This window comes from Cibotium barometz, chromosome 24, assembly GCF_041138505.1.
Source record: "Cibotium barometz isolate CiBa-2024 chromosome 24, ASM4113850v1, whole genome shotgun sequence".
NCBI lineage: Eukaryota > Viridiplantae > Streptophyta > Polypodiopsida > Cyatheales > Cibotiaceae > Cibotium > Cibotium barometz.
Window position 1 is genome coordinate 24637031 of NC_141069.1, and position 12298 is coordinate 24649328.

General features: G+C 44.6%; 1 protein-coding gene across 3 annotated transcripts in view; it reads right to left on the bottom strand.

Annotated features, from left to right (window-relative positions):
• Positions 1 to 7789: 7789 nt before the first annotated feature.
• Positions 7790 to 12298, bottom strand: part of LOC147625068 (putative RNA-dependent RNA polymerase 5) — a 143864-nt gene continuing 139355 nt past the window's right edge. For all 3 annotated transcript variants that reach the window (XM_086818320.1, XM_086818319.1, XM_086818322.1), the window contains 3 exons: positions 9340 to 9517; positions 9055 to 9239; positions 7790 to 8570 (listed from right to left, as the gene is read on the bottom strand). In XM_086818320.1, the coding sequence (XP_086674446.1) occupies positions 8271 to 8570; positions 9055 to 9239; positions 9340 to 9517 (663 nt within the window). In that variant the 3' untranslated portion in view covers positions 7790 to 8270. The remainder of the gene's footprint in view (positions 8571 to 9054; positions 9240 to 9339; positions 9518 to 12298) is intronic.

Below are 12298 nucleotides of genomic sequence, written 5' to 3' on the forward strand. Positions count from 1 at the left end.
GGTGTATGTATGCACATTGAGGTCACTGGTTGTGACATTTAAGTATAGTATAGTACCGCATATAGCAGTTTGTGCAAGACAAACCAGAGTGCTGTTTCTGGTAAATTTGTGTCTGGCAAGATGTCAAATGATGGCATAAACCAAATTGTTGTTGAGAAGCTTGATAAGAACAACTTTCATGCTTGGAGGTTCAGGTTGACAAAATTCCTGATGGGAAAGGATTACTGGGACTACATAGAAAGTGAGCATGAAGAGGCACCGGAGATACCGGAGATCAATCCGATTTGCTGCAGATGTAAAAGAGTTCAAGGATTGAAACCAAGGATCCAAAAAAGTTATCTACTATTAGCTCTCTATCAGTATACAGGACACCATGATTGGGCACACACAGGATGTCCCCCAAGGAGACGTGAGACACCTTGGTAAAACTCTATGAAACGAATACCAAGGCACGAAAGATACAGTTGAAGAATGAACTTCATACTGTGGAGAAAAAGAGTATGTCTATGAATGACTATGCATTGAAGATCAAGGGTACTGTGGAATCCCTTGCATCTATTGGCGTTTCAGTAGATGATGATGATAAGGTGACAGTCTGTCTACATGATCTCGAGCCACAATACAAGGCGTTCAAGACGTCTATTCAGACTCGAGAAAACATTCCCAATTTCAAAGATTTGGTGTCTATAGAAGAGAAGAGCTTGGGTGAAGACCAAAAGTCTTCACAAAACAAAAACAGTTCAGAGCAATAGGCCTTCTACACAAGTTCAAGAAGAGCACGAGGTAGAGGAGGCCGTGGACGCGGCCGAGGAGGTGGCCAAACAGGTAATCAAAATTATGACCCCAGCGCAGCAGCAACAGCAACAACAATAGTCCCAGAATTCACAACAACAATACGCAGGTGGAAGAGGCCAATTACGAGATAGGGAAGAGTCAAAGAGGTCGTGGAAATTGACAAAGACAATATAATGATACACGTGGATGCTTTTATTGTGGTAAGCCTGGACATGTGCAGGCAGATTTTATACGAAGTAGGCTGACATGCAAAATGAAAAATTACAGCAAAACAACTATGCATCCTCGAGCAGAAACAATGAGGATAATGAAAGGTTGTTTGTTATGCAGCATGTCGTTATGCCATGTCTGAAAATGTTGAAGCAGCACATAAAGATGATGTATGGTATGTTGATTCAGGTGCTTCGAACCACATGACAAGTCATGGGGAGTGGTTCAAGGAGATGAAAAACCTTGAAAGACCAGGTTTTGTGAAAACAAGAGATGACACTGCTCATCCAATTGCCCATGTTGGAGATATGCCATTGTCTATCCAGGATGGCAAAGTGAAGTACCTTGTAGATGTACTTCATATTTCGAACATAACAAAGAATCTGGTTTCAGTTAGCTAGATGATTGAGCAAGGTTTGCAGGTTCATTTTAATCATGATGATTGTTATGTTGAAGACTTTAAAGACAAGTACAGGTTGGTTACAAAAGGCAACAGAGTGGACAGAATATTTACATTAAATGTAAACATGCCTAAAGTGAGTGCTACGATGTTTGCAAATCGTTCAAAAATTATTACAGACACAGACATTTGGCATAAAAGAATTAAACATGTGAATGTGCAGAGAATGAAGTCTATGCAGACTAAGAAATTATGACAGGGCTGCCAAAGTTTAAAGTTGAAGATATATAGAAAATATATGAAACATGCCAATTTCGAAAGCAAACAAAGCATGTATTTCCACGTGACAGAAATGTGAGCAGAAATGCACTGATGACCACACAAGGAAAGTGTGGATATACTTCATGAAGGAGAAGGGTGAGGTGTTCAATCATTTTCAAAATTTCAGAGTTATGGTTGAAAAGCAAACAGGAAAATATGTACAGTGCCTAAGGTCAGATGGAGGGAGAGAGTACTTCTCCAATGAGTTCTCTGAATTTTTGAAGAAGAATGATATTCGAAGACAGTTTACATGCAGATACACTCCGCAACAAAATGGAGTTGCTGAGTGAAAAAACAAGCACATTGCTGAGATTGCATGAGCATTGATGGGAGAGAAGAATATGTCGCATAGCTATTGGGCTGCTGAGACTGTTTCTACAACAATTTACATCATGAACAAGACTACAACTGCAGCCATACATGATGTAACTCCAGAGGAGAGGTTTACTGGTGGCAAAAAACCTAATTTGTCTCATCTGAAAGTCTCTGGATGCATTGCATATGTGCATGTGCCAGATGAGCTGAGAACTAAGCTGGATCCAAAAGCTGAAAATTGTGTTTTTATTAAATATTCCCTTGAGCAAAAGGTATACAGGTGTTATAACCCTGCTACACGTGAGTTGAGGGTAAGCAGGGATGTTGTTTTTTATGAGATGAGCAGCTGGTATGCTGCTGAAAAAGAAGCTGTTTTGGGACTGATGTGAGTGGAAATGTGGTTGCACAAAATGCAAGTCAGCAATCACAGTCTTTGAGTGGACTAGGAGAGTCCTCATCTAGTGGTTCAGTTGATAGACCATGGAGTGACAAGCTGCGTCATAATACCAGTCCTGCAAATGTGATTAGTACATCACATAAAGGCAAAGAGAAAGTGATTGAGCCCCTTAGTATGCCTGACATTTCTGCAGGGCCTTCTCATGTTGATGGAGAGTCTAGTGGCTCAGAGATGAGCCTTGATGAGGATCTTGGGATACCAGCTATAAGAACACCTGGTGTAAAGAAGGCTATGGAAGCCATGAATGCAAAGCTGCGAAGATCTGGGAGAGTAAAGAATCATGTGCAAAGGTTTACCTATGATGGTTATGTGGCACATCACTATGCATACATGACAAAAGTTGTACAGGTTGTAGAGCCCACATGCATTGATGAGACTGTTGAAAATGTGTGTTGGGAGAAAGCTATGGATGAGAAGATGGATACACTATATGGAAATGAGACTTGGGATTTAGTGCAATTGACTGAAGGCAAGAAAGCCATTGGATGCAAGTGGGTGTACAAAGTAAAACATAACAGTGATGGAAGCATAAGCAGGTACAAGGCTAGATTGGTAGCCAAAGGATATGCGCAGACATATGGCATTGATTATGAGGAAACTTTCAGCCCAGTTGCCAAGATGACAACACTGAGAGTTGTGATAGTAGTGGCTGCGTCAAAGCAATGGTCTTTACATCAGATGGATGTAAAGAATGCATTCTTGCATGGGGATTTGCAAGAAGAGGTGTATATGTTGCAACCACCTGGTTATGAGGATGTGAGTCACCCGGAGCATGTTTGCAGGTTGAAGAAAGCCTTGTATGGCTTAAAACAAGCACCAAGAGCATGGTCTGACAAGATTTCTCAATATCTTGTCACTATTGGTTTTCATGTAGACAATGCAGATTTCTCGCTGTATGTGAGACACATTAATAGAGGGGTTGTGCTCATTGTCATCTATGTAGATGACATGATCATTACGGGGGACCATGATGGAGAGATCTTCGATGTAAAGATCTTGCTTAGATAGAAGTTTGAGATGAAGGATTTGGGGGAGCTCAGATATTTCTTGGGCATTGAGGTGATTAGGTCACCACATGGTATTGGATTACTGCAGAGACAGTATGGCTTGGACACGTTATCCAAGTATGGTATGGCAGACTGTAAGCCTATCTCAGTGCCATTGGATCAAAATGACAAGCTGAGTGCAGATTCAGGAGAGATTTTGGAGGATCCTACTATGTATAGGCACATAGTAGAAAGCTTGATCTACATGACGATCACCAGGTCAGATTTGAGCTATGCTGCTGGGTTGGTGAGTCAGTTTATACAGGTTTCTCGAAAGTCGCATTTGGATGCATTAAGACGCATACTGAGATATGTAAGGTCTACTTTGCATTGTGGACTATTTTATGAAACTGGGACAGAGATATGTGTACATGGGTACACAGATGCTGATTGGGCTGGTAGTATCTCAGATAGAAGATCTACTAGTGGCTTCATGTTTTCTTTGGGGAGTGCTGCTGTGACTTGGAGTAGCAAGAAGCAGCCTACGGTTGCTCTATCCAGTACAGAGGCCGAGTACAGAGATGCTCCTATATGGCAGCATGTGAAGTAGCTTGGTTGAGAAATCTACTTGCAGATTTGGGTCTATCAGTGGATAGACAAGTTGTCATTTTCTATGATAACATTAGCAGTATACAGTTGGCCAGGAACCCAGTTTTTCATGCTCGCACGAAGCATATAGAGGTCCACTACCATTTTGTCAGAGAGAAGGTTTTGGCAAGAGACGTTGACCTTGTTTATGTCAGCACACAGGATCACGTCGCTGACATCTTCACCAAAGCATTGAGTACAGAGAAGCTCAACAGATTCAAGGCTTCGCTTGGTGTACATGAGATGGAGTTGAGCTCGAGGGAGACTGTTGAGATATCGAGCTCATCTAGTGAGGCAGTGGAAATTGATACTGTTGAGATATCGAGCTCATCTAGTGAGGCGGTGGACATTGATGACCCGCCTGGGGGATAGGCCCCACACTTACACCACTGGCATGGTTGGTGAGATCATGTGATATGCGACCAATAGGATGATAGACTGTGTGACAATCATTCTAGAGAGACTGGCACAGTTATAGCGCCAGCTCATTTAGTTGGGTTCACACTATAGAGAATCCTAGTATCTATTTGGTTGAGTACCTTTTCATATGTGTGGACTCTTATCTTTGTATATGGTGTGTTGAGTGTTGTGTGAAGAAGAAGAAGATTTTCAGCCTTTCACCTTGTGTGCTCTCTTTTAGGGTTTTGTGAGTGTGTGTGTGCTTGCAAGAGCTCAAGCTCTCTCTTCTCCCCTGCAACTTTTCAAATTTCTCAAGGTACATCGATCGCCAGAGGGATACCTTGGATTGGTCTTTCCCTTGCTTGTCGAGCATCTTCTAGTTGTGCATGCCATGAAGCTTTTTCTAGGAACTCTAGAGACCCCAACAAAATTTCCACTTCCACCATGGAACATACGGCTCTCGTTCGATTGATTTCTTCCACTCCTATGGAGGGTTCACCAACCTCAAACTGTTGTTATAATCTAGTTGTTTGCACATCTAGTCCCAAGTTTTCTTCCATGTACTATGCCCCTTTGTTAGAGGTTATTAGAACTTCAAATACCCTAAAGAACTTCAATTATCGAGAGAAGTAGTTTCATGTGTGAGAAAGTGTGTATGCCCCTACTTGAGGATCTAGTTCCGAATTTCCTCCCATCTCTTATAGTGTAGCATATTGATGTGCTAGAGTAGCATATTGATGTGCTAGAGACGAGGACAATGGAGTCTCAATGTTATATCTAGCCATTCTTGCTCTATGCTCAATGTCTAGACGTGCGTGCCATTCACTAGTTTCAAGATCTTCGTCGTTCTTGTAATACGAATCAAGAACTACAACCACTCTACTTGTAGAGGCCTTGGCAAGAACTAATAAAGTTCTTTTATCATGATTGTTTCAGGTTCGTGAGCAAACCACACAACTCTAGATTGGGTTGTGTGATTTAATACGAGCCCCTCTCCGACATTGATTGTTATGTGTGTGAATGTAAAGGTCTGATACCAATCCACTCGGTGCTTGTCTTTCCTCACAAGGCACTGGATTATGTTTGAATGATACCACTTGGTGGATTATAAATCCATGCTTGTCTTTCCTCACAAGGCCAATTGCAAATATCTACCGTACAGGGATATTTGCACTGAGATATTTAGCTTGGTGGCCTCTTCCATTTCTTGCTTTCTGCATGGACTCCTCACTTGATGATATTTTTGTGGATTCAACGTTCACCCACACTTAACGACTCAGTTGTGCTTCCCAACAATGACGCTCCGTTGGTATAAAGATCCCGGGTGATTTTAAGAGCCATCTTTTGGGTCAATCTCGTCCCCTGTAACGTGTCTTGACCTTAGGAGAATCAAAAGGTGAAACCTCATCGGTCCTCACACTTGTACACAACAGCTTGTGACGGACGACGACAGCAACATTTAGCGGTAGCAAGGTACAACATGTAGCGGTAGCAAGGTACCGCAACAGGCCACCGGCAGCAAAGCCGACAGTGGGATGAGCACGATTAGTAGTAGCACGAGCGACAGTGAAGCGAAAGCAACGTAGGCAACTGGCGGCGACGGTGGCTAGGGTAGGCACGCATGACAGGTGCGGTGCGTGACAAGCACGGTGGTGGGTAGGCGATAGCAGGCGATGGGTGCGACGGAGCGAGAGCAATTAGATGGGTGGTCGACGGTGGGCGGGGGGAATGGCGTGCGCGCGGTAGCACTGACAGACATCGCCAGAAGACGGCAGTGGTGGCGGGCGGAAGACGACGGCAATAGCAAGCATGGCGTAGCACTGACAGACAACAGCAGGGAGGCATGGCTGCTGATGGACAACGAGCAGATGATATTAACAAAAGCACACACGATGGGCAATCGGAAGCGCGACGATAGGCGAGTGGCATGCGACGAGCATAGTGGGAGAACAGTAGCAACAGGCGAGTGGCATGTGACGGGCGCAATGGGCGAGCGGTAACGACGACAGGCGAGTGGCATGTGATGGGAACGATGGGTGAGGGGCATATGGGCAGACGACGACAACAGGGGGACGACGATAGCGTGCATGTTTTTTCTTTGTTAAAAGGCATTTATATTGCACACTTGAGTGGAATTAAGGCTAAAATAAGTCAGAAATGCCTTAGATCCCATTGTCTTTGTCTTCCACGACTCCTTTATCCCTTAGAATTCTATATACATTAAGGGTTGCTTATGCATAACACAAGTACTAACAATAAGCTACAAGGTTTTGGTTACATGGGTAAAATTATCCAATTCGCTTTGGGGAATAGTGCCTCTTAAATTTCCTAAGCTTCGAGGGTCTTTGGTGATAACTGCTCCAAGTGATGACAGCTTTAATTAATGTCAGTATCGTTTTAAGATACTTGGGTGATTCAGCAAAGCGATGCTTCTTAAATAGTTATCCCCAATTCAAACCTCTGAATATCCACCTTTATGCTTGTTCACCTTGTTATCTTTTGACGTGTACTACATATACTTTAGCTTGTTAGAAACAAATCCATAGCACCTTGCAAAGCGATCAAATTTACTGTTTCTTAATATATATATCCCTTTTGCTTACCACATTCCTGAAAAACATTTTAGAAAAAGGGTATCTACATCTCTTTTCAAAAAAGTTATTTTTCTCTACTACTGTAAGAAACCCAAGATAGAATATTTCTTAAGTACCATGGGATCGTAGCTGTGAGGCATCTAATAATGGGGAGCGTGAATCTCAGATTACTTAAGTATAACTCAATCAAATACACAATTCACACAGTTGAAAATGCCACAAAACCAACACCAACACCACCACACTAGGGATCAAAGATGGGCCGAACCCTCCACTCCCCAAAGTATTTTATCGTTACCAAAGGTGCATTTGTAGTACAAGCTTGTTTGGTGACCTTGAATCACCAGATCTCTAGTACAACCCTATGATGAAACAAGGATCGAAAAGATGTGTTGATGAATCGGGTTCAGTGGGATCCTTTGCTAGTAGCTAACTACGGAATAAGGGAATCCTCATTGCAGACGTATCGAAGCCAAGTGGGACTATCCGTACCTTCACGGAATACTGTGGTTCTCTTTAAGCTGTCTCAAGCCTTCCCTTGTCTTGGGTGTTCACTTGATAACATTGGGACGTGTGCGCCATCATGAATGTGCCATGTGTGTATACATGCGTGCACATGCACATGTGTGCGTGTGTGCGTGAGAGAAACAAGGAGAGCGAGAGATTTTAGTTTTACAAGAGACCCAATGGATGTATGAGACCAAAAAATAATGTTACAATGGTTCCATGAAGTAGGTCATGGGGGGGAAAAAAACTAGCTACCTAAAGCTGTGATCACATACACATTTGAAAAGAGAGCTACAAGGTAGCCGGATCACTAACAAGTATATGATGTTTTGTTCCATCTTGTGTCTCAGCAGATACGAGTGCCATATGGATGCCAATAGAAATGAGATGGAAAGAGTCACTCGAGGCTGCACTTATGACCTGAATCTGTAGAGTTCCATGCAATGAAGGTCTTGCCACTTCAGATTATATTTTGAGAACATGGGTACATCAATGTGCCAAAGCATGTAAGATAGCCATGCTTCTCCCAAGGCACGCTTCACAATCAAGCCATCTGAAGGCTGATATGCATGCTCCATGTCCCCACCATGACCTCATATGCTGTGCACAATATATCTGTTTGGAGGCGGGAGCTGTCATCACTCTCTGTCTCTCCTGCCAAACTTGAGATCCCTAAGAACCGACTCCTCCACAAAGATGGGCTCCTTTCTTTTTCCTTGTGAGTTTTGCCGAAATAATTTGATGAGCGCATACCCAGCGACCCTCCAAGTGAATTGCAACCCTAGGCTCGGCACCTGCTGAGCAGTGTCCTCTTCTTTCAAGGACTCTATCCTCCTTTGAGCATGAGTGTAAACCACAATATAGATTGCTGAGGCCTGCTTGTACACTTCTTCTAAAGGCTCCGGGCTATCTATCAACGTATCCGCCTTGTAAAGTTCCTGTCGGAAAGGGGTGGGCAACAAAAAAACAATAAATAGTCTCCAACCATAAACAGCATGCTCTCCTGGGCAATAGTGGTAGCCCCTAAGTGGAGGTTCTAGGTTCGAATCTACCCTAGTGGCATCTTATTTCAGTACCTTCTTACAAATTTTTACAAAAAGATTTCTCTATTTTTTTAAAGATATTTTCTCTACATTATTGTTGGGTGCAGAACAGTCCCCACCACCGGTATAGATGGAAAATTTTGTTCATCCACCTGCCCACGACCCATTCCAGGGCCACAACTTGGCCACCCATTGGAGAGAAAATGTTTCCGGGTTAAGCTGTTCCCCTTCCCCCACAGATGGACCCTGTTCTGCACCCCATCCTGTCTGCAGAATCCTAATTTGGGCCCTAATTTGGCCACCCAGACTGTTCTCTGTACCCAACCTAGGATCACCTGCTGCTACTGGACAGAAATACATGCAACAAAGAAAAACGTACCCAGCGATACTTTTGCAGGAGTGCTTCTATCTCACTGCTTCGGCTCTCGCCATCATTTTCGAGTAAACATTGCTGCATCCTTGTTCTATACTCCTTGAAGTGGTTCTCCCAGGTTTGGTGATAGATTTCAAAACCAGGATACTGAAATCTCTTTTCAATGAAAGTGTCTTCTGATATCTTCTTCTCTGGAACACATTCATTTCAGAGGAGAGCGTGGTTAATATCCTCTTCTCAGACAAGTTCTAAACATCTCCAAGCGGACCAATCACATCCAGAAAAACAAACCTAGCTGTGAGATTAAGTCCACTGTGTCCCACTGTCCCTTTACAAGATCATAGATCTTTCCCAATACAGTTGTGGAATTGTATGTACTCTCTTCCTTAATCCATTTAGATCCAGCCCCCTGGTTCTTTTCCTTGTAATGGGGCCAGTACCTGGCCTTGTCTTCTTCCTTCACAGAGACCTGAAATCATAAAAATTCTCAACCATAAATACGCGCATACAGAAAACCATTCCGTGAGAAAAAAGATGATCAAACCGACATTGGCCCTTTCCATTCCAATGGACCTTAGGCAAGCTAACTTTATCCAAAGCCAAAGAACGACATGGTTGAGATTTCTCAGGAGTACATTGTTCACAATAATAAAGAGCAGGTCCTTCTCCTGGACTATGGACCCCTACTAGGATGGAGAGAGGAATATCAGTTGGTCATTATGTTTGATATTGCTAACACTGACAGAGCCTTTCACTGCCATGAATATGAACGCATGGTTTGAGGGCCGGTTCTGGCCAAGGGGAGCCCCTCTCAGGCGCCAAAGGCTTATATGGGCATATCATCAAATCTCAGCTGAATGTAGAATACAGCAACAGAATCTGGAAACTCGACTGGAACTTAGAACTGCGGCAGTCTGTGGGAGCTTTCCCTTGCATTGGGTGCCTAAACACTTTTGTGGAAGGTTATGATGTGTGCGCTTTATCAACTAAAGCAGGCTAGAAGATCGTGCAAGTCCTTCAATCCGGTTAACATCATTGCAGCCATTCCCAACCACTGGATTACTGGATCTTTCTTGGAAGACCATCATCATTTTTGGTTTGGGGTTTTTTCTAGGACAGGTGTTCCTCTTCAGGTTATGGGTCTCCCCTTGCCTAGGGAAGATGATGTACCGGTCTTTTCTTCTGTACAAGATGCATGGCAGTTGGAGAGATGTGACGTGCAGGACCTTATTGAGGGCCCCGAGTTTCGTCCGGTCAGAGTTGTTGGCAGGTTAGGGAAGCACGTCTTTGTTGACCCCCCCCCCCCCCCCCCCCCCCCCCAAGGATGATCACAAAGAGTGTTAGCCTTTGGTTGTATGGTGGCTGCCCTATCAGACATTTGCATTGGGTCCCCGGCGAGTGGGTGTGGAAGGATGCTTGTAACCCCTTGAAAAGCATGCCTTTTTTCAGTTATACGGTGCGGAATGCCAGACATCTTATCTTGGGACACATTCAGAGTGTCCCTACTCTTAGACCCCATTGGGAATCCTACGGCATTTCGACTAACACTCAAAGGGTTTTTTGGAGGACATCGTGGAATTCTTATAGGAAGCCACGGATTTCCTCCTTTATCTGGGTTTCTCTTCATGGTGGTCTGGCCACCAATCAGTGGAGGTGAGTTACTCGTGCTTGCCCAGCATGCCCTAGATGTGCAGGAGTTTCGGAGACAGTTTACCATTGTTTACAACACCGACTGACACCCCACCGCATCTCCACCAACTGACACTCCACCGCATCTCCAGAGATGGGAGATTCCACCCGAGGCTACACTGCCACCTAAGTCATCCACTAAGGATAGGAGATGCCACCGTCTCGACCTCATATATGGCCCTCATCCCAGCTTTTAGAGGAAATCCTTATCCTGCAGCCTTATCTCACTTGGAGGACCTCATCTTGCAGCCTTCATACCACTTTGTACCTTTTGTTCTATCATCAGCTTGTATTGTGTCATCCTCTTTACTATTACCTCTGCTGAGTGTGCCCGGTACAGTGAAGGACATGTATCAATGTTCTCTGAGTAGTGCAAGTGATTTTGTTCCTTCCACAATCTCGTCTCTTCCGTCTCTTCTCGTGTTGTGTCCCGCTGTGTAGTGTCTTCTGTGTTGCGCAGTGACCTTCCACAATCTCGTCTCTTCTTGTGTTGTGTCCCGCTGCGTATTGTCTTCTATGTTGTGCCGTGAGCGTCGAGGACTCCGCACATACTGTCTAGAGAAGAGCCACCACGTAGTGTGCCGGGCAGCCAGCCCTGCTACAAGCTACCTCTCTGAAGAGAATGTGGATAAACAGTGAGCAAAGGACGTAAAGCCCTAGTTGGGTCTCCCCAATGCGTAAAAACAGCCAGTGGGCGCAACCGGGGATGATCTTGCCTGACTCTTCCAGCAAGGAAACAAGAGTCTGGCTCACCGACATGCATACTCTACCCTGGTTCCCTTGGGGATGCTGGGGACCAGAATGTGTGGCTTGCGGGTCCTGCCTGCTGTGAGATGATGCTCCTGAACCATGAGAATATTAAGATCGCCACCAACTAGTGTCCTTTGAATCTCCCCTTAAAATCCATTGTGCCTCGTTGAAAGTAGGCACCGCCAAGGCCTCAGATGTTCCATGAAGCAAACCCCATGGCGGGAAGTTGAGGAGGGATGCAATGGCTAGAGACTCCATCAACCGCTGCACCTTTGGAGCTGGTTCCGAGGGGCAGTAGTGGCTGTCCTCCCGTGGGCGAAGCAGCTCCAGGTAAACCTCGAATGGTGGTGGCCAGGTGGCTCCACTGCAGAACGCCTCTGCTTGCGCCTTTTTAGGTAAGATCTCAAGGTGGTGACGGTGCCTCTATGTGTCCTTCTCAGTGAGAAAGGTGAGGTGAAAGTACATTACTAAATGCAGCCCCTTTCACTTCAGAAGAAGGCGCAAGAGCTTCATCCTAGCCATAGATCAGGCCACCTCTATAGCGTCGATAATACGGGCATCTTGCAGCATCTGGGAGTGGTACATCGCCTGCTTTGCAGATAGTCGCCTCCACCTCACATCTATCCAGGTGACTCCATCTCTCACACTCAAGGGAAATGAGAAGACAATGGCTCCTATATTCTTTAGGGTGGGGGTCATAGTCACATAGAAACACATTTCTCGGCTAAGAAACTCTGAAACCCTGAAACGGCCGAAATGCCAAAAATGCGTTTTAGAAACAGGGATTTTTTCCCGTTTCTAAAAAACAACA